The sequence below is a fragment of the Diabrotica virgifera genome, chromosome 5, assembly GCF_917563875.1.
Source record: "Diabrotica virgifera virgifera chromosome 5, PGI_DIABVI_V3a".
Lineage (NCBI taxonomy): Eukaryota > Metazoa > Arthropoda > Insecta > Coleoptera > Chrysomelidae > Diabrotica > Diabrotica virgifera.
The window spans coordinates 12,883,222-12,906,878 of NC_065447.1; the positions used below are offsets into that span (position 1 = coordinate 12,883,222).

General features: G+C 33.0%; 1 protein-coding gene across 12 annotated transcripts in view; it reads right to left on the reverse strand.

Moving 5' to 3' along the window:
- Positions 1-23,657, reverse strand: part of LOC114330686 (muscle-specific protein 300 kDa) — a 603,413-nt gene that overhangs the window by 149,202 nt on the left and 430,554 nt on the right. For all 12 annotated transcript variants that reach the window (XM_050652274.1, XM_050652275.1, XM_050652272.1 and 9 more), the window contains 3 exons: positions 15,128-15,938; positions 4,522-4,680; positions 1,876-2,088 (listed from right to left, as the gene is read on the reverse strand). In XM_050652274.1, the coding sequence (XP_050508231.1) occupies positions 1,876-2,088; positions 4,522-4,680; positions 15,128-15,938 (1,183 nt within the window). The remainder of the gene's footprint in view (positions 1-1,875; positions 2,089-4,521; positions 4,681-15,127; positions 15,939-23,657) is intronic.

The following is a 23,657-nucleotide window of genomic DNA, read 5'->3' on the forward strand; positions in this document are numbered from 1 at the left end:
TTTATAAATCCCCCACTTAGAAACTGAAATTCCCTCAAATTGAAGCTCCAATACCCCACATTTAAATTTTTGCTGCATTTTAATAAATTAGTAGGTAGTCAAATGAAGAGAACAATACACCAAAATTATACTACTTATCAACGAGGGCCCTGGAAATAATTAATAGTTCCTATGGTCTTCATTTTATGGGAGTATAATCACCGGTATAATATACGCAGTTCTATGTACATTCGCAAATTTAATTTACCATGACTTTTTAAATTCCTCCATAATTTTCCGCCCCCAAAAAATCCCACTACAATTTCTGCTTACAAAAATTTCCACGCTTTCAAATTACCCCAAAATTGTGGGAAATACACCAATCTGGCAACCCTGTTTCTATCTACTGTTTGAAACGTCACCGAACCCGAACAGCTGTTTGCTGTTCGGCACTATTCGGTCATCGATGGTGGCCGACGATGGGGATTTACTTTTACGGTCATCTACCCATGCTGTGGTATGTTCCGAACTATCTCTCGCCCTCACTCCAACTTGTACTATTTCTACATAAGGTTATCTTTGTTACTTCAACCTTTTCTCCTCAAACCTTATTTCTAAAATAACGTTGATCAAATAACTATCTCATAACTCTGACCAATACATCACACCGAATTTTACCTAAATAGTTATGGGCATCGTTATTCCTGAGAGTTATCCTTAACTTTAACTCAAACGTTAAAGTTAACTTCGGTCATCCATCACACGACTGAATAATAAATATGTACTTTAAAACTTTTACAACTTTAACGAAATGACAAATATAAACGTCAACATTAGATCAGCTGTATTTAATACAGCTGATCTATTATTTGTCAACTTTCTATGTTAATATTCAGGTTTCTATACATATTCTGACGTTCTAAACGTCACTAGACATAACAATAAACATTGCAACAAGTGAAGGGTCTAGGACTGTAATAGCTCAATGTTCCAATGTATCTACAGTCCATCTAATTTACTTACCGTTGCACGTCATTATTTACGCCAGAGATCTAAGTTGACATAGTTGCCAAAGTATTAAAAAATCCTGAATCCATTTTAAATCAAATAGATCACATAATTATTGTAAACGTGGATTATACAACAAAACAAATTAATATTCAATGTAAATAAGTAAAAACTTATGTGAGAGAAATAGAGAATGAGAATTAAGTTATAATCTTTTAATATTTGCAGTGCAAGCGTTTTTTCACTGCATTGTTAATAATTAAAAACGGCTCCGAACTCTCTCGGCATGAAGCCGGTAGGTTTCTTTGTATATGTCTACAATAACAACTAAAAAAGTTGTCAGATACCTTGATTATTCCAAGTCGTGATAAAATTAGGTGAAATTTATATTTTTATAGTAAAGGATGGTTTTATAGTAAAGTAAATAATAAAAACAGTAAATATAATAAAACAGATACTTATAGTAAAGAATATAAACAAATATGAAGTGTCATCACCGCAACTGTCAAATAAATGTTACCAATTTATTCTAAAATGTCACCTTCGTTCGATTACAGTTACAGTGTGATTCGAGTAAATGTGCTTCATAAAGACGCTTTATAATCCATTTATACAAATTAAATGAAACATATTATTGTGTATTTCTTTAGGTTAACATTAATAGAAATCTTCAAATATTATTTCCACGCGTATATAATAAAATATGTCTAGTGGCTGTAATTGCAGTGTATTCGACAACGTGATTCTAAAAAAGAACACACCTACCGCCTAAATATGTCGTGTTGGTATCATGTGACGTCACAGGCTATGACGCGGATGACGTGCAACGGTTAGTAAATTAGATGAAGTATAGTAGGGTTGCGCTTACTGTATAGAAAACAAACTTACCTGTAATTTTTCTACTGACAGCGATATTTTGGTTTTCTGAATATGGATGTCGGCTAACATTTTTTCTCTGATACCGTGTTGGTCCCTAAGTGGTTTCTTCTTGTTTTGTGGCGAGTCTAAAGCTGTCTTAGTCTTTTCTATCCAGCTCTTAACATCCTTTATCTTTTTCTCGCATTGTTCCCATTCTTCGGATGTTTCTTGAAGTAATCCGTTCTAAAAAACAAATAGTTTAAACATTAGAGACTTGGATTGGGCGTAATATAGTTAAACCGGGATATTATAATATAATTGGTATGTATCCCAAAATTCAGGCAAGATTTGAGTTTGTCACCATTTGTGCAGTAAAATATTGGCTCAAAAAAAAAACAGTTTGGCAGCTGACATTTTAGGTTTAGTAAAAATCGAGCGGTACACGAGATAAGACTGCTCTTTCATTTTTGAACAACATTTAAAAAAAATGAAAGTTCGTAAATTGTATATAAAATTTGGCCGGAATATTGATTAACTTCGACGACTGTGAAGATAGTACCTAATTGAAAAATTCAGGGAGACTGGATCAATCAATTGTGAAATTGTGAAAATTGTGGTAAAAATGGATAAAACACCTTCAAAAATAATTATAATTCTCATAGAAAACGAAGTTCGTCAGAAGAATCCCATCGGAAATTGTTTGCAATACTTTCTTGAACATTATGAGAGATTTTCGGAGGTCCCATAAACAAAATTTTACAGTAACTGAATTAGGTGAGATGAGGAGCCCAAAATTGAAGTCAGATGATCAAAAAAGACTATATTTGATTCCTTTTTGTTAATCTATAAGATAAATTAATGATATTTAATATTATTAATCAAAATTTAACCCTCACGCACAAGTTGTAGTCTATTTGACTAACAACTTCAGTGAGAAACTGGGTTTATTTTTTATGTATTAGTTGCAACAAATAAACTCTATTATTATATTATTATTATCAGTGATGATAAGCATACTGGTCATCCAAAAAAAAGCTCTCATGTCAACGTCTAACCAGTGCATGGGGGTGTTGGGTGAATGTCCAGGAACATCAATTCGGCGTCATGGAAAAATTGCAAATTTCAATAAGCTCGATACAGCAGCGTATACTCATTGGATAAATGCATAAGGTCTGCATTTCCAGGTTTACAAACTTCAATTAACAAAGAATCGAAGCCTAATAACTATGCACAGCGAAGTGAATTTGTTGAATGGATTATTGAAATTGAACATCAATAAGTGGATGCTGGTCCTTCGAGAAAAATTATCCTAAGCTATATTTTACATGTTGCCGCATTTGGGGCTCTGAGAACCCACATGCTACTCTGCTACTTAATTCAAGAAGTCAACAAACCACTATAGACTGGAAGTACTTATGCTGATATCAATAAAAATAGAAAGAAGGGAACTATCATCGATATGCAGAGTATGCGGTTCTTATCACAAGTATTTACGTAAAACTATGTCTATTGGTGACATAATAATACATATATCAGACACCGTAAATTAGTAATAAAGAAAAATAAGACCAAGTGACGATAAGACTTGCTAAAATATGCCTTCCTCATTAACAATTAAAATAATATATTTTAGAATAAAACAGCAAGAGTTCTTATAGGGATCTGATAAAAGAAGGTTTGAACTTGAATTTAGGTACTTGATTACAAAAATAATATTTTTAGTTATCTTTTTGAGCCTTGAAAATTGTCCCGTGCCAAACATTTTTTTTTTATTTATAAAAAAATTCATTTTTTAACTATTAATTATAGTCAGAATAAAATTATAGCGGACACCCCTTGTTTTTTATCATTGTTAACATACTAAATGACATGTCAAATAATTTTTATCCATTAAACAGATCGGTGGAGTTTGACCTTATATCGGATCCTCTACTAATAGTTAGTATCCATCATTATCCAACCTTCTGACAGGCTTCATCATCATCCATAGACATAGAAAAAGACTATAAATTTGATTAGCCCAGTTCAATAAAGATTATATTGTGCAAAAATAATAAAAAACAGTTTTGAAATCCATAGAACCGATATTAAAAACACTACTTTTATGTTTGGTCTTAGATGGATTTTAAGATAGATAATATCTAAGGTAATAATAGATAGATAATGTAACATAATTATAAGATTGGTGTGATAACTGAGAAATTGAACAATTGGTTTTAGGCTCCATAGACCTAAAAATAGCTTTTTATTGAATATATGAGGATAAAATGTGTCAAACTTATCAATCTAAAAAACGGGAAAAATTGAGGATGTTAAAAGAAATGGAGCGAAGAATGTTAAAAGAAATGGGGAGAAAGGAGGAACTAGGTGAAAAAACTGAAAATATGAACACATAAAAGCATGGAGAAAAAAATTGGGTTTCAATCTGATGTCTTCAAAATGGACATCGCATTAAAAAGATAGAAAACGAAAAGACAAGTGCGATAGCAAGTTTTACTTAATATATTTCAAAAGTGATCTGAAAAAAAGATATCTTGAAGAATAGGTAGGAAAAGGAAGTTATTTTTTCATGTTTAACAAAAACGGGAATAATAGAAAAATGTTATTTTGATGATCATTGTTTTATTTTTCGTTAATTGAAGATTAAATATTATTAATAGTAATTAAAATACATACCCTCTTTAGAATCATTGCTTCAACTTCGTTCTTAGCTTCTTCGGCTTCTTCCATCTTCTGCGGAAGGTCGCCCACACTGGTAACATTTCCAATATTTTCTAATTCTTTGGCCATATCACTCAAATTTTTGGTAGCACCTTTGCAGCTCTTCACGGCATTCTAAAAAATGTGCAAATATAGTAAATTGTATATTGAAATGATTCATTCGGTATAGTGTATGGGACTAACGGTTCATCGAGTTATTTTTGTATCTAACGGATGTGGAATTTTAAAAATTGTGGCATTTCCTTCTGAATTTAGTTGTCTCGATAAAGTGATAAAAGGGGTATTCTTGCGTATATAGTATAAACCGGGGAGAGAATAAAGTAGATAAGTGCGAGTGTTTCCGCTAAGTATTTCTCATCGTTTAAAATAAAACTTTGCTTAAATTTTTAATCAATACCTAGGACAAGGCATTTCTTGTGTTGGAAAATTGATCATATTGGTCTTATATGCAAGAAGGGAAATCAGACTCACAATATTTCTAAATAAAGAAAAATATGGTTGAAATATAAAGTACAGTCGGAAAAATGAAAGAATACCCATGAACGAACATATAAAACACGCTGTATATTCCTGTCACCGTGTCACAAAGAAAATTGTCCAGTGCAAGTACATGTAACAATAATTATTACATGTACTTGCGCTGGCCAATTTTTTGTCTGATACGGTGACAGGAAAATACAGCGTGTTTTATATGTTCGTTCATGGGTATTCTTTAATTTTTCCTACTCTATGTTAGTTGACATGAAACTATAGACAGACAAATTTAACCCAATAAATGCGCTAGTTAGAAAAATTACGGGAACTTAATGCACATAGACGAAAATACAAAAATAGAAATATCAAATACCGTGAAATCAACAAACTCCTAAAAAGAAAAATTAAACAGGCCAAAGAATCCTGGCCCGAGAATTCATGTAAAGAAATAGAAGACCTCCAAAAAAAGCATGACAGTTTCAACCTCCACAAGAAACTTAAATATACCTCCGGATTTAGAAAACAGAAAAATGCTCACGTACTTAAAACCGCAGACGGAAAAATTTGTGATCACGAACAACAGTGCAAAGAATGGGAGAGACACATCAGTGACCTTTTTGACGATGCTTCTCGAGAAAATACTCCAAATACTACTTGTGACAACCAGTTAGACAGAGGTCCCAGTATACTGAAGTCAGAAGTCATAAAAGCAATACAACAAGACAAAAACAATAAAGCACCTGGACCAGATCAAATCTCTGTTGAGCTGCTTAAACTTTTAGATGAGGAAAACATTACCTACTTGACTACTTTCTTTAACAAAATTTACAACGAAGGAAAAATACCAGATGATTGGTTGGAGTCACTGTTTATAACATTACCAAAGAAAATCAGGCCCACCAAATGCAGCGATTTTAGACTAATCAGTTTGATGAGTCACACACTTAAGATACTTTTACGTATTATACAAAACCGAGTATTCCTTCTGTGCGAAACTAGAATGGGTAATAAGCAATTTGGATTTAGAAATGGTCTAGGAACTACAGAAGCACTATTTTGTATGCGCGTTCTATTAGAAAAAAGTTGTGAATTCCGAAAGAACGTTTATGTTTGTTTCATCGACTTCGAGAAGGCATTCGACCGAGTACAACATGATACACTTTTCGATTGCCTGCAGGCAGCAGGACTTGACCACTACGATATAAGACTGCTGAAATACTTATATTACAATTAAGTAGCCCCTATCCAAATTGGAGACAGTCGTATTGAAAAACTGCCGATAAAACGTGGAATACGACAAGGTTGTGTTTTATCACCCACCCTTTTTAATCTGTACTCTGAAGAAATCTTTAGGGAGGCTTTGGATGACAGACAAGAGGGAGTAAGGCTATGCGCCTTAAATTTACAAGATCTTCAGACACTACTAAACCTAGTCAGTGAAGCAAGTTATCGGAGAGGCCTTAAAATCAACATTTCAAAGACAAAGTGGATGGCAGTTGGAAAGATTAATATAGATCAGGGTCAGCTTTCTCTTGATGGAGAGGAGTTAGAAGTACCTTGGCAGCTGGTTAAATGTAAATTGTGACTCTGATGAAGATATAATAACTAGGATCGAAATATCACGGAAGGCTTTTATGACCTGGAAACCAGTTTTATGTAACAGAAACCTGTCGATGAATATTCGAAAGAAGGTGCTGAAATGTTATGTGTGGTCTATCCTATTGTATGGTTGTGAGACATGGACGTTAAAAACCACAATGCTAAACAAAATAGAAGCATTCGAATTGTGGTGCTATCGACGAATCCTAAAGATATCGTGGGTTTCGCACACTTCCAATGAAGATGTTCTTCAAATGCTGAATTCAGAACGTCTGCTCATAAGCATCATAAAGAGAAGAAAAACAGAATACTTCGGCCATATAATTAGAGGACCTAAATACCATTTGCTTCGCCTTATACTACAAGGAAAAGTGGAGGGAAAGAGATGGATTGGTCGAAAGAAACTTTCATGGCTGCGTAATATTAGACAATGGTGTGGCTGCACAGTAGAAGAATTATTTCGCGCAGAAGCCGATAGAGAGAGATTTCAAGAAATTGTAAACATGATGACGACCAACGTCTGAATACAGACACGGCACCTAAAGAAGAAGAAAAATGCACTAAGTTAATAATAAGCACAAGAAAGGTGCACAAATGATAGAAGAAAGGAAAAAATCAAAGAAGAAATCCTAGAAAAGGAAGGATTGGAAATATAAGGCAAAAAAGCAGAAGTAAAAAAACAAGTCAGAAAAGATTAAAAGAAATTAGACATATAAATGAGATGCTAAATATATCAGAGAAAGCAGCGCAAGAAAACAACCTAAAAACACAATATATAATCATACGAAATCTAACAGGTAAAGCACAAATAACTATATGAAAAGTAAAGGATATACAAGAATAAAAAATGAGAAAGAAGGAAGGACTACTGTGAAGAAATTTATGCTAAACACGGAATAACACATAAAAGTAATAGAAGACGAAGTAAAATTCACAGAGCTAGAAGTGGATATTGTAGAAATTACAAGGGAACCATTTGGGAACACATTAAAGCTTCTAAAATATGGCAAAGCCGTAAGATCGACAATATATCCATTGACCTAATAAGAGCAGATACTGAGGAATCAATAGAACTTTTGTCGATCCCCTCGTATGTTTGTCGTGGGATTCTTAGAATTTAAAAATACGATTGCGGAAACACATTTAAATTCATTTTAAAAATAAACGATTAAAAAAGTTGACAGTAGCCGAATAAAAATCTATAAATTTGAAAGGACATCGCACACATCTTATGGAAAATATAATGTCATTCAAATTCAATAAAATTTATATGAATATATTCGTTTCAATTTAACGGTCAATTCTTATCATTGCGCCAACTCTTAATTTTCAATAATAAGAGCAGAAATTGATATAAATCAATCAAATCAAATGGGTAGGTACATAAGTTAGAGAGAAAAAATATTTTTTAAAATACCCAAATTATAGGTACTTCATAAATATTCTCGGGCTATTAAGCATCTTATTATAATAGTTTCACTAATCCGCTTAGGCCCAGTGGGGTTTAAGCTGTTTTGAATAGCACCCAGAGCAATAGTGATTATAACGTGACACGTTTATAGACTCCAAAAATGTGATTTCGATAATAGGTCTGGATCCCGCGTATGAAAAAAAAGTTGATTAATAGCAAGCTGAAAATTTGTTAACAACTTAAGGGTATCTAATCGGATAAACTTTGATATATGGGAACAGTGGAACAGGGGCAGTTTTAATTGTGGAACAGGTTAAAAATTTGGAACGGTCAGACCAAGAAAACGGCACATTTATTTTGTCCGACAGAATAGACTTAAACTCTCCGAACAGAGATTAAACTCTCATGCAAAAATCAGACAGCTATTTATCACCTGTCATAATTCCTGTCATTTGAAATATTCTACATGTTCCACTCATTAAAACGCCCATTTGGCGATAAATAGCAGTCTGATTTTTGCATGAGAGTTTAACCTCTGTTCGGAGAGTTTAAGTCTATTCTGTCGGACAAAATAAATGTGCCGTTTTCGTGGTCTGACCGTTCCAAATTTTTAACCTGTTCCACAATTAAAACTGCCCCTGTTCCAGTGTTCTCATATATCAAAGTTTATTCGACTAGACACCCTTAAGCTATTAACAAATTTTCAGCTTGCTATGAATCAACTTTTTTTTCATACGCGGGATCCAGACCTATAAACTTTAATTGCAATTTGCGCCGTAATTAATCATAATTAAGAGTTGGCGCAATGATAAGAATTGACCGTTAATTTAAAACGAATCTATTCGTATAAATTTTATTGAATTTAAGTGACATTATATTTTCCATAAGATGTGTGCGATGTCCTTTCCTCTGATCCTATAAATTTAAATTTTGACATAAAGGTCGACATTGTGTCAATCCATCCACGAACGACTATTATTAATAATCCCCTTTTATCGTATTTATGATCATGCAAAAATTTTCCGCAAAAATATTTTACGAAACTAAACAAAACAACAAATTATTCATATCTGCATGCTAAGAACCCTTCCTGAAATATTTTCAAGGGTCGTATCGTCACGCTATCCATTATATCGAGTTGTGGTGTTTGAGAAAAAGCATGAACGCGGTATCATACTCTATTATTTTAATGTTTTTACGATTAATTGTCTGATTTTGTGGTCGTAGCACCGAAATTTAAACTTTTCTCGCAACTAGTACTAAACGGCAAACGGTAAAAGTTGGGGGAAACTTTTGGTATCAATGTAAATTGGTGTAAAGCACGCTAGACTTGTAGTTTTTTAGTATCTAACTTGTAAATGGTCGAAAGTGGTTTATTTGTGTTAATTTGTATGTATATATATATCTAGTTCTACGAATACAATAGTAGAATCATGGTTTCGTTGTTAATTTTATGGGATGGGTAATAGGATGTTCCGTGTCCCGTGTTCTCTCCACCTGGCATTAGAAAATGAACTGTAAGATCTCGATATTGCTCACACAGAGCTTCACACTGATGAGAACTTTGTATACGCGATATACCACACTATTAAGACTAGTTCATTAATCAACTAAAAGACCTAGTAATAAAAAAAGATATGTATATACTAGGGTCTAGGACGTTTCATCGCCGCCGTTTCGATGCCGCCAGTTCATCGCCGGCCGATTCATCGCCGGCCGGTTCATCGCCAGTCAGTTAATCGCCAGTCAGTTAATCGCTAACTGATATACTTCCGAATTTTCGACCAATTTTCGACAGTTACATTTATTATTTATTTTTAGTATTAATTAGGAATTCTAGGAAATGCGAGATATGACCATTTCCGTTGCCATACTTAATCTTTTAATAGACTTTTAAACTTTTATAATATAAAATATAATTTAACGCTACAAATGTAATATTATTTAGTATCAAATTTAGGGGAAGTATAAATAGAACAGTAAATTAATATAATATTTTTTATCTATTGATTTGTCATAAGTTTTGAACTGAATTTAATGTCGTGTCATCTCCCATAATACAAGATCAACTGACTAACTGGCGATGAAACGGCCGGCAATGAAATGGACTGGCGATGAACCGGCGGCATCGAAACGGCGGCGATGAAACGTCCCATTCCGTATATACTATACATACTGTTATATAATTTTTATGGGAAAAATTTAGAAAATTAATTTATGTCAAAGACCACGAGATCATAGATTTTCATCGCCCTGTATATGGCCAAAAATTGTAAATAGTATTAGTTTAATCATAAGCAGTGTTTCGTGGAAAGTGAAAATCGTTCAGTATCAATGATTCTATGAACGGTCGGATTAGAAAGTACATGTATTTATTCTCTTTGAAGTGAACAATAGGACGTTTATAAATGCTTCTTAGAAGGAAAGACGGTAAACACAATTGTTGAGTTTTATAATATCGGGTTTTTATAGCATGTAGAAACACAAAAGTAATTTTGGTATCTCCTGAAATTTGACAAAACGGAAAAGTTGTATACAAAAATAATTTGTTCGTAAGAAATGAAAGTAGGGATGTAATGTGTAGAGAGTATGTTTTGTGATTGGCGAGAGAGACGGATGGAGGGAGAATGGAGTGCTTGGGTCTGAGTTTGAGGAGGAAAAAAGTTTCACTGTGTAATGAAGATCTGAAGAGAGCAGTCCAGTTTTTTGAAAAGTAGTAAAGTTGTGTAAAGTGGTGAAGTTGGTGGCCGTATAAGTAAAATCGTGTTGAAACGAAATCGTTCATCGAGTTGAGAAGTTCAATCTCCTCGTGTCCGAAGAGAGTCCTGTTTCTGTCTGGAAAAAGTAGCCGGTTTGTATCAATTTGCACAAGTTATCGAGCAGAGAGAAAACTGAGGAGAGATTTCGAGCGAGTGCTGTTGTTTGTTTGTGAAGCAGTTTGGACGAGAAGGATCGTCGCAGCATCCGAGGAGCACGTGTGGGAGAATCGAGGACTACACAATCCATGAGAAGAAGTAAAGAAGAGAAAAAAAGGTTAGTCAGATTATTTGTGAAACGGAGAGAGTTGTTTTATATCACCTACCATATTTGTTTATTTTTTTATTGAACAGTTCTATCGCATAATTTAGTCATTCATAAATTCAAAGAAGAAATAAGTAATCTATTCAAAAGGTGAAAATTAAATTTTGTTTTTTTTTATAATAGTAAGAACAGTCTACCGAATTATTTAAATGAAAATTTTGTTAAAAAAGGAGATAGCAGAATTAAAGATTAATTTATTAGATAAGAAATAGTTGCAACAAAATTGAGTTTTAGCATACATTTAAATCTTATATTTATGGTATATTGAATAATTAAATAATATTTATAGAACTTCTATGACATTGAGTATATTTATTTTCCCTCTTTTGTCCTGGATGAAGTAAACAACTAGAGATACTAGAAGCCTCAAACTAAAGGTAATACATTAAAATAAATTAGCCCTGAGAATAAATTTTATTGGAAAGTTTTATTTAATTTTGGTTTTGTTTCCATAAGTAGTAGTTAAAATAATTAATTAATTAATCAAAATAAGAATATGCTGAACAATCTCATAACAGAGAGAAAATACAGAGCATAACAATACTTAATTGGAAACAACTGAGTTCAATGTCGATCAAACAATAATAGGCATCTGATATAAAGTATAAACTATAGAATTATTTAGTTCGTAGGAATTCTGTTCAATGATTAAGGGTGAAGGATCTATGTTACAAGACGTCTAAAATGAAGAAACGTGGATTTATACACAAAGCCAAATCGGAAATCAAATTAGAAAAGCTACTCCTCAAATAATAAAGAAGAATGAATGGATAACTGAGAATCATGGAAGATCAACGAAAGGTTAAGGTTTAAGCTAAGAATAAGAAATAAAAAAAGCTATCAGACTAGACACAGATAATAATTGGTTAAGTAACAATAGATACAGATAGAATTACTAAAATATAAACATAATTCATTTGGACTTCACATAACAGATATCAAATGGAAATGATGTCTTGGTATTGTAAATAGAGCAGAAGTATATTTAGAACAAAAAGTAAGAAGTTCTCATAATATATGGCATGATGTCGATACCAAAAAATTGGGAAAATAATCTAATTCTACCAATTTATAAGAAAGGGGACAAAACCAATTGGGAGACTAATAGAGCGATATATCTAGCTTAAGTGGAATATAAAGTATAGATATACTAAGAAAATAGAGAATTAAACTAAGAGCCGAAATTGGAAAAAAAAAATAGAAGAACGAAGAAAATAGAAAGAAAAATTGAGATATGGGAGGAACTAGTACTAGCATTCGTAGACTTGAAATCTGCATGTGACATAATAGATAGAAAAGTAATTGATAAAAAAATGTAAAAACAACAGAACGTCGTCGCTGACATTTTTGGCAAACACAATTTGAGTTAAACATATGATACGCGTATGACATATTTGACGTTAATATAACACTATTTATTTAATAAATAGTAATAAAATTAATAAATGAAAATACTGGAGCAAAAATATAAATCAGGGGAGAAAGATCGGAAGATTTTATCCTAGAAAGAGCAATGGAACAAATAGACAGCCTGCTCTCCCTACTACATATAATAATCATAGATAGATTAATAAAAAATACGAGATCTATAATGAGGACATAGCAAAGACAATAAAATACAGAGGGCATATTCAACATTTGAATACCTATGAAGTATCTTTTCAAATGATGGAAAGTTGCATTTGGGGATAGCTGATAAACAAAACACCAAAAATCTACGATTAACATGCTGATGCAAGTGAAAGCTGGATATTACAAAAGAAACATGAAAGTAAATTAAATACTATCGAAATGAAAGTCTTGAAGAAAATAACACCCAACACCAGGAAAGGCAGAATCAGAAATGATCAAATAAGCAGCCAACTAGAGTAAGAATCTAGAAGTAAAATATTCAGAACACAATTGGAATGGTCTGGGCTACGTGCCCTCTACGTATGTACTGTTGTATAATTTTTTTGGGAAAAATTTAGTAAATAAATTTATATCAGAGACCACGAAATTATAGATTTTCATCGCCCTGTATATGACCAAAAATTGTAATAGGATAATTTAGTTGGTAATCAGTGTTTTCGCGGAAAAGTAAAATCGTTAAGAAGGTGGTTTTTCTTAACGGGTTTTTAAACGGACTTAAACAATGGTGCGGTCGGATTAGACAATACCGTTTTTTTCGCTTTGCAATGGACAATAAGACATTTTATAAAAAATTCGAAGAAGGTTAAGCGGTAAACAAATTTATTGATTTTAGAATGGTTTTTAGCATTTTACCAATTTTATAAGGTTTTTTGTTTAGCAGTTTGAAACAACGAAAGTAATTTGATGTGTCCGAGAATTTAACAAAATGGAAAGTTGTATACAAATTAAATTGGTTCTTGAAAAATGATAATATGGGTAGTGAGTAGAAAGGATGTTGTGTGATTGGTGGAAACTGTTGGATGGAAGGGATGAGAGTGTGGAGTCTGATTTTGACGAGAGAAAAAATAGGCACTGAAATGAATATCTGAAGACAGCAGTCCAGTTTTTGAAAAGTGAGAAGTCAGTGTAAAGTGGTGAAGTTGGCCTTTGCGAGCAGAATCAAGTTGAAACGAAATCGTTGACCGAGTTGAGAAGTTAATTTTCCTGTGTCCGAGGAAGATTCCTGTTTTTGTCATAGAACGAGTAGCCGATTGGTATCTATTTGCACAAGATATCGAGCAGAAAGAAAACTGAGTCGAGAATTCGAGCGAGTCCTGTTTGTTTGTGTGTGAAGCAGTTTGGACGAGAGAAACCTTTCGCAACATCCTAAGAGGACGTGTGGGAGAATCGAGGACGACGCAATCAGGGAAAAGAAGTAGAGCAGAAACAAAAAGGTTAGTCAAATCATTTGTGAAACGGAGAGAGTTTGTTTATATCCACACCATATTTGCTTAATTTTTGTATTGAACAGTTCTATAACATATTTAGTCATTCCAAATTTTAAAGAAGAAATAAGTACTTAATCAATTCAAAAGAAAAAAAGTAAAATTTATTAAATTTTGTAAGAATAAATAACGAATTATTTAAATAATTTTTTTTTTGTTAAAACAGAGGAGATATCAGAATTAAAGCTTAATTTATTAGAGGAGAAATTAATAGTTGCAACAAATCTAAATTTTTAGCATATTTTAAAATCTTATGTTTATGGTATATTGGATAAATAAATAATAATTTTTTTACATTTATATGACATTGATGACCGGTTGCACCAACAGATCTTAAGCTTAAGTCGAGAATATCATAAGAATTAATATAATACAATTATAATATATTACAATAAAAATACCATAATATAATAATAGATATAATTGATAATAAGGTAAGAATCTAAAATTATGGTGCAACGTAAGTGATACTCAAGGAGGCCCTATCTATAAGTAGAGCTTAGCTAAGCTGGAGCTTAAGATCTGTTGGTGCAACCAGGCATGAGTGTGTTTAATTTCCCTGTTTTTTCCTGGATGGAGTAAGCAAATAGAGATACCAGAAGCCACAAACCAAAGGTAAAGCATCAAAAAAATAAAATAGCCCTTAGAATAAAGTTTATTAGAAAATTTAATTTAAATTTGGTTTTGTTTTACATAAGCAGTAATTAAAATAATTGATTAATTAATTAAATTAAGAACTTGCTCATCAATCTCATAAAAGAGAGAAATACAGAGAGCATAACAGTACAGACGATGGAAGATGAAATATGGCCAAAGAGAATATTAGAAACTTATAGAGTAAAGATACTAAAGAGAGGACAACCAAGAAGAAGCTTAATAAATGAAATTATAAAAGCAGGTAAAGCCAGATAAGAAGGATGAACTACACAGAAATGAAAATTATATCGAGAAACAGAAAAGAATGGAAAAAGAAAATATACACAAACAACACAAAATCTGACACCCTATCGGGTAAAAGAAGTTTACAGAAGAAGAATATTAAATACGAAAAACCCTTTGCGATTTCGTAAAACATTAAATTCTCATTTAATCTACTTACCGAATATTCATGTAATTTTTGTTTAGCTTCAGTCAAAGTACTCAGACGAAGTGGATCTTTGAGGAAGACCTTCTTCTCAGCCACCCACTGCATCACAGCCTGGTATAACATCAAGAACCTCTGCCAAGCATCCAAAGTTTCCCCAACTTGTTGTTTTCTTTCATCCAACAACGATTTAATGTGCGACAATTGTTCAGTCAAATTATTAATTGTCGACTGGGTGATTTCTTTTTCTTCGTCGTCTTTGGTCTTTTGGATAATAATCCTTCCGTTTCTGGTCAATTTGTCAAGCCTGTCGTTGATGCTTGCGAATTCAGACTGAATTTGTTGGAGATGTTGGTGTAAGACTTGAGGTTCGATGGATCTGTCTTGAATTTGGAGCTCTGCGTCCTTGATCCAGGATTGTACTTCATCAACGTCGTTACTGAAATCAGTTCTGATGGTTTTAGCTTTCTTGAATTCTCTGTCTTTTTCTTCCATGGCGTTAGAAATAGATTCTGCTAGTAGCTCTAATTGGTTCAGTTCTTGTGCTACGTCAGATGGAACAAGATTTTGTAGAGCAGTATATTTTTTAATAATACCGCTGGAGAAGTCTTTAGTCTTTTCAATCTCGTCACTAACTTTGGCTTGAAGGTTGTTCAAGTCTTCCTGAGTTTTCGTTATGTTAGCGTCAAATACGTAGAACTTTTCTACTTCTTGTTTCAGACTGCTGAGACTAGATTTCTTGTTCTTGATATCCAACAACGCTTCTTCTATTTCTTTCAAATCTTTGTCTGTCTTTTGGCGTTTTTCCTTTAAGTCAGTTAAAAGCCTGAAACACACAACAATGAATTAGATTCATATAGTCGCATAACGTAAAATAACATGCACTATTTTTTAACAGAATCACTCACTGGTTAAAAGTGTTAGTATATTTCAATTTCAGTTCAGATGGTTGGCTATTTTTAAAGTTTCGACCTCATCGGTCGTGCCAAAATATCGGCGCGAAATAAAAGAAACAGAGAGAGAAATACAGGAAACCTTTTTTCCGTTGTTAAGATTTGAGTCACCCTGAAAATGACTACCATTGCGAACGAGGAATTAGAATTATGTCATCTGCGGTCGCACAAGCACATTTTACGATACAATTTTCATTCATCGGTTTATTTTTACGTATTTTAAAACATATTTTCTAATTAAAACATTTTTAAATTGGTTGCTGGTAAATAAAATGATAAAAGCGGTAACTGGCTACGACAGAGATATTTAAAATATAAACTGTTGTAACGTTATAAAATATTATAAAACTGTAGCGATATAATATTGCAGATAAAAATATTAAAATGCAACGAAAATTCCTTTACAGTTTACAAAAATGTATACAAAATATCTAATATTATAGTCGTGTCGCCAGGGGGGGGGGGGGTACAACGGCCTCCTTAATTCAGATGGACTTACCCAAATTTTTTTTATGTATTTTGACCCGTAGAACACGAATTTTTTGAGTAACACTTGATCCAGATGTCGATAAAATTGTTATAAACAAAGAACTTGAGGAATTACATAAAAGCGATTTTTCGCAAAACAAAACATGTTTTTGTATTTTTTGGGTGATTCTCAGCAAAAAATGGTCCTACAAGTTTATTCGTAAGATGCATAGTTTTCGAGATAAACGCAATTGAACTTTAAAAAAATCGAAAAAGTGCAATTTTTGAACCCGAAGAACTTTTAATTAAAAAATAAAATAGCAATTCTGCTTACTGCATGTGAAAGTTCATGCCAAATTCTACCGGTTTTAATTATTTGCATTGCTAAAAATTAAGTTTTTATTTGTTAAACAAAGCCATAAACACATAGTGTTTCACGTGCCCAATGCATGTGTTTTAACGTACGTAATCTACGTAGAAATTGTCTGTATGCGCGCCTACTCGTTAGATTTCAAATGAGAAATGCATTGAAAACATCATTCAATCACTATGTGTTTATAGCTTTGTTTAACAATAAAAAAATTAATTTTTAGCAATGAAAGTAATTAAAACCGATAGAATTTGACTTGAACTTTCAAATGCGGTAAGCAGAATTACTATTTTATTTTTCAATCAAAAGTTATTCGGGTTCAAAAATTGCAATTTTTCGATTTTTTGAAAGTTCAACCGCGTTTATGTCGAAAACTATGCACCCTACGAAAAAACTTCGTAAAAACATTTTTTGCTTAGAATAACCCAGAAAATACAAATAAATGTTTTGTTTTGCGAAAAATCGCTGTTATGGGATTCATCAAGTTCTTTGTTTATAACAATCTTATCGACATCCGGATCGACTGTTACCCAAAAAATTCATGTTCTACGGGTCAAAATACATAAAAAAACTTAAGTTATTCCATCTGAATTAAAGAGGCCGTTGTACCCCCACTGGCGACAGGACTATTATAACGATTCAGAAATCTTAGCCAAATGAGGAATTTTAATATTATACAGTGCTAGTCAAAATAAGTCCGTACCCTCCGCCCTCGTACCTTTTGAACGGTTATACTTACAATAGTGAAATTTGGGAGGAAATAAACGGACGTAAGCTTCTTAACTAGTCATGACAGGTGACGTAATAGTGACAGATGACGTTACAGAGCTACTGTGACCGATAATTTTAAATGGGACCTTATGGCAAGTGATACCTCGTTTGAAAAGTATTCAAAATACCTATTCAGTCATACTAATTTTTTGGGTCTTAGTTATTTAAATTTTGGTTAATAAATTAAATAGATATTGTAGTTTCGCATTTAATTAATAAAAATTCAAATGTCCGCCTATGGTTTTTTGTCAAAAAAGTTGACGTTTTTCAATTCTCTAGTAGTTTTTACGTCAACGTCAACCTTTTTGACAAGTAATCATATGCGGCATTTTGATTTTTTTTAATTAAATGCGAAACTACAATTTTATATTTATTTCATTTATTTCTCAAAATTAGCTTAAACTCAAACAAAATTAGTATGACTGAATAGGTAGGTATTTTCAATACCGTTCAAACGAGGTATCACTTTCCATAAGGTCTGATTTAAAATTATCTGTCACAGTGGCGCTGTAAAGTCTCGTCATAATTACGTCACCTGTCATGACTAGTTAAGAAGCTTACGTCCGTTTTATTTCCTCCCTCCAAATTTCACTATTGGTATAACCGTTCAAAAGATACGAGGGGGGGTACGGACTTTTGACTAGCTCTGTATATGTATACAGTGAGCACGTAAAGGTTGGAATAAATTCATTTTCTCGAGAACGGACGAGTTTGGAAAAAAATCCCAAAACAGATCAATTTTTATTTTTAAATTGCGACTTTTTGGCATATGCATCATACTAGTGACGTCACCCATCTGGGTGTGATGACGTCATCTTAAAAATTTTTAAATGAGAATAGGGGTCGTGTGATAGCTCATTTGAAAGGTAATTTAATTTTCTATTCAGTAATATAAACATTAACATATTTATTTATATAGTGTCAAAAAAAATTTTTTTGAATTAAATTTATTGACATAAAAAGAAGAATGTGTGTAATTTATTTAACTCACAATACATTTTACTGCTATCAGAAAACAGGAAATAATGTTTATTTGACAAATAAATACAGGGTGTCCCGGAAAATAGTGCGTTCCTTAAAGGTATAGGTAGAAGGCACCATGTAGAACAAAAAACTCTTATAACATTTTTTTCTAAATGCAACCGTTTGACCAAAAAACTAAAATGTATTTTGGTATCCAAATTTAAATCTGACAACTATGTGCGGTACGCAAATTTAAGCATAGACAGTCCCATGTAAATAGATAGAAGATGATAGTAAACAGATAGTTTTAAAGAATCCTGTTTAGTGTCAATGCCGAAAATGTTTTCGAATAGTGAGTGTATTACCTATTATGTTATTACCTATGAATGGTGTTTGTGAAAGGTTACTTGAAACATCTATTCGGTATATTAATTATTTTCAAGTAAGTACAACTTAGTTATTTCAGTTCACAAGTAAACAAATTACTGAGACATTATCTGGTGTATTTAAGTTCCACTGTAAACTATTAAAACTATGTAATTCAGTTAAAGCCCTCAGCAATACTCAGCATTCAACCCATTTAAACCTTACTAAATACATAATACTAGTTTAGTTAAAAGATCTGTTTTTATGTTAAAAGATGTGTAATTCGTTTAAAATTATGCAATAGGTATTTCAATACATTTCAAAAGAAAATAATTTTAGTAAACAAATAGTAAATACATAAGTATTACCTACTATTAGGTTGGATTATTTTAAATACTGTTAATCACAATCACAAACGAGTTCTTATTATGTTATTATGCCGTAGTGCGTACGATGTTGCCAGTTTATTAAAATTTCCAAACATTAAAATACAGGTATATGGAAAACAATGTTAACTTTTTTTTGGAAACGGTTAACTTTAGAAAAAAATGGTATAGGACTTTTTTGTTCCAAATCATGTATTCTCTCCATACCTTAAAGGAACGCACTATTTTCCGGGACACCCTGTATTGTTTTTTGCTTAAATTCAATATCAAAGTCGCCACCCACCTTCCTCTGGACAGTTTGAACATTTAGTTTAAACGAAAAGCAATGAATATTTTTCAAATAAACATTTTTTTCTGTTTTCTGAGAGCAGTAAAATGTATTTTGGATTAAATAAATTACATGCATTCTTCTTTTTATGTCAATAAATTCAATTAAAAACATGTTTTCTTGGACACCCTGTATAAATAATTATGTAAATGTTTATATTACTGAATAGAGAATTAAATTACCTTTCAAATGAGCTATCACACGACCCCTATTGCCATTTAAAACAATCATCGATGACGTCATCACGCCCAGATGGATGACGTCACTAATATGATATGTATGCCAAAAAGTCGTAATTTAAAAATAAAAATTGACCTGTTTCGGGATTTTTTTCCAAAATTGTCCATTCTCGAGAAAATGAATTTATTCCAACCTTTACGTGCTCACTCTATAATAAGCGAGTCTTCTACAGCTGGCGCCGCTTGTCGCATCCTAATTTCCAGCGTTTTCTGTTGAAGCAATCTTCAGTTTTTAGATCTCTGGCGGTCATTGCATTTTCGACATCTTCTCTCCAGGATGGTTTTGGTCTACCTCGTTTTCTTCTAGTGGATGGAATCCATTTATTTTTTTTGGCCATCTATTTTCAGGCATTCTCTGAAGGTGTCCATACCAGTTGAGTCTTTTGGCTTCTATTGGGTCTATTATATCTAGATCAATTTTCATTTCTCTCCTAATATCTTCGTTTCTCACCCTATCAAGTCTAGTGAGCCGGCAACATCGTCTCCAATAGTTCATTTCCATGACCTTAATTTTTTATTTGTTTCTTTGGTTTATTTCCCAGAGTTCGGCGCAGTACAACCCAATATGTACTTTCTATTATTGTTTTATATATTCTTCTTTTATGTTCTTTTGTTATTTTATTATTCCACAATAGTCCGTGTAGCTGTCTTGTGGCTGATTTTGCTTGGATAATCCTGGAATGTATTTCGTTACTCCCTGCCTTTGAAGTTATTTGGACTCCTAAGTATTTGAAGGTTTCTGTTGGGCTTATAATTCCCATTTCAATTTGTAGGCTTTCTGGTGTTTCTCCTACAACTAAGTACTCGGTTTTTGTATATTAATTGTAAGGCCCCACTTAGTGTACTCCTCTTCCAGTTTTCTGAGCATATAGATATAGTGTATATCACTCTCGTCTTCGGCTAGAATGGCTTGGTCGTCAGCGAAGTGTATTGTGTACAATTGATCGTCATCGATTGGGATGCTCATATTGCAGCACTTTCTTCTCCACAGTGAGAGCGCCTCATTTAAATATATTAAAGAGTGTAGGTGCTATGCAGCAGCCTTGATTTAGACCCTTACTAATAAGAATTTCTTTCGTTAATTTGTTTCCAGTTTCAATGTTGTATTGCTTGTATATTTTTTTGCTTATTCCTTGTTTTTCCAGTGCTACCCAGAGCATTGAAAGTGGTACAATATCGTATGCCTTTGTCAGACCTATAAAAACTATGTATATGGTTGGAAAGTATGTGGGCTAATCTTTTCTCAATAACCTGCTTTAGAATATTTTTAACGAAAAATTTCAATATATTTCACTGTATTGTAGGTGGTATCTAAGTCTACAATGTAACAGTTGGATCAAGTATATGGGACATTGCATTATATGTATTTTTAGAGCGTCGTCTTATTTATATACAGAGTGTGAATAGAATCAGGTCACGAGTCAAATAATTTCTAGTGCAAATCGTTAAGTGGTTGATATATGTGAAGTATTAGTATCGTGTTGGTTTAATATTTGAAGGTGATTTATTATTTTTGGGTCAGTGTTAAAATCTGACTTTATTGTTCTAAGATTTTAGGTCAATAAACCAGACGATGAAAAAAAATACTATTTATATGTACAGAAAGTTTGGGAGTTAAATCTGGATAATAGGGTGGGAGTCATAATTCTTATCAAAAAATTCTTCATATTTATTACCTATAATTATATACAAAACTACTCCGAATAAGAAAGGTAAATACAAACTGGATGAGAGCGGCGCAGGATAGATGGGGTTGGAAACGAGGGGAGGAGGCCTATGTTCAGCAGTGGACTTTTGAGGCTGGATGATGATGACTCCGAATCGTGCACATGATTCTTTGTACGTAGGGAGCCCAAGCGGGGATTTTTACAGTTACTCGAGCGCGTCAGATTATTACATGGGGAGAAACCTTGTACCCTGAAAATGTATCTCTACCATATATTGGCTCTTAATGCAGGGAAGTTCGTTAAGGGGGGGCCGAAAAAATCTATCTTTAGAAAAACTCTAAATCGTCAGATTAAGATAAGGTAAGTTAAGTGCATGCAAAACAGTGTATATTTCAAAAATCTGACGATTTGGACGGGGCGTAAGGAAATGGGTGAATCCCAAAGTTTCACAAGAAATAAGCGAATATTTCGCGAAATGAACGACAGATCGAAAAACTAAAAAATACACTTATTCAGTATTTTTAAAAAATCTATCGAATGGCACCAAACACGACCCCCACGGATGTGGGGTGGGGGGTTACTTTAAAAGCTTAAATAGGAGCCCCATTTTTTATTGCAGATTTTGATTCCTTACGTAAAAATAAATAACTTTTATTCGAGACATTTTTTCGAATTATGGATAGATGGCGCTATAATCTAAAAAAAAACGATTGTTGGAAATGGAAAATTAAATTAAAAATGGACAAGTCCCCACTAAAATAGAAAATTTTACTGCTTTTTTTTTACTGTTGGAACTCTTTTTGGTTTTAGGACCTACTCTTCACAACCCATTAGGTCCCCAAAGCGCTCGAGTGACTGCACATTTAGCATACTTTGCTCCCCTACACATACTCCTACTACACATTACCCTACGAATTAAATCAAATCGGTATGTCGTATTTAGGCAATAATAATTATCAAAATACCGATGGATGTTTTTAAAACTGTTTCTTATTGGACTGTGAAAATTTGGTATATTATATTTACGGTGATTTTCATAGATCCTTAGATGTTAACTAAAATATGTACGTGTATTTGATAGATTACAACAACGCTTTGATCTAAAAGTATGGTCTCAAACTGAACACCAAAAATACTAAATTTATGATTGTAACAAAGAAGCTATACACCAATGTGAATTTAACCATAAATAATAAGCAAGTGGAAAGAGTTACGTCCTACAAATATTTAGGGGTTTGGTTCACTAATACTAATGACCAGACAAGAGAAATTAAGAGGCGAATAGAAATAGCGAGACAATCATTTATCAAAATGAAAAAATTCTTATGCTGCCGGGACATAAATTTATGTTTTCTCTGTTCTGTTGGACGGCATGGAAGCTTGGACACTGAAAAAGATAAACATCAAAAACATTGAGGCATTCGAGATGTGGTGCTACAGGAGAATGTGGAAAATACCATGGACAGAGAGAGTAACAAATCAAGATGTTTTGCTGAAGGTGGGGAAGGAATGCGAAGTCATAAAACCATAGAAACGAGAAAACTGGCATATCTCGGCCACATAATGAGAGGAGAAAAGTACTCCCTGCTAAGACTCATAATCCAAGGAAAAATCTCGGGAAAGAGACATGTGGGACGTAGGAGGATTTCCTGGTTGAGAAATTTAAGGGAGTGGTACGGGTGCAGTTCAATACAATTGTTCAGAGCTGCAGCTAACAAAGTTAAGATTGCCATGATGGTATCCAACCTCCGATAGGAGACGGTACTGCAAGAAGAAGAACAAGTCTTTCGATAAAGTTCGTCATAAACAGCTAATGGATATCCTCAAAATAAAACAATGGATGTCCTCAAAATAAAACAAACTGTAATGACATTCGAATTGTAATGAATCTATATTAAAAGCAGCTGCCAAATATACTCGTTAATGAACACACTACAGGCGAATTCAAAATCAAAAGAGGGGTACGATGTACGATGGGGATGTGTATTGTTCAACGCATACTCTGAAGAAATTATGAAAAGAGCTCTCAAGAGA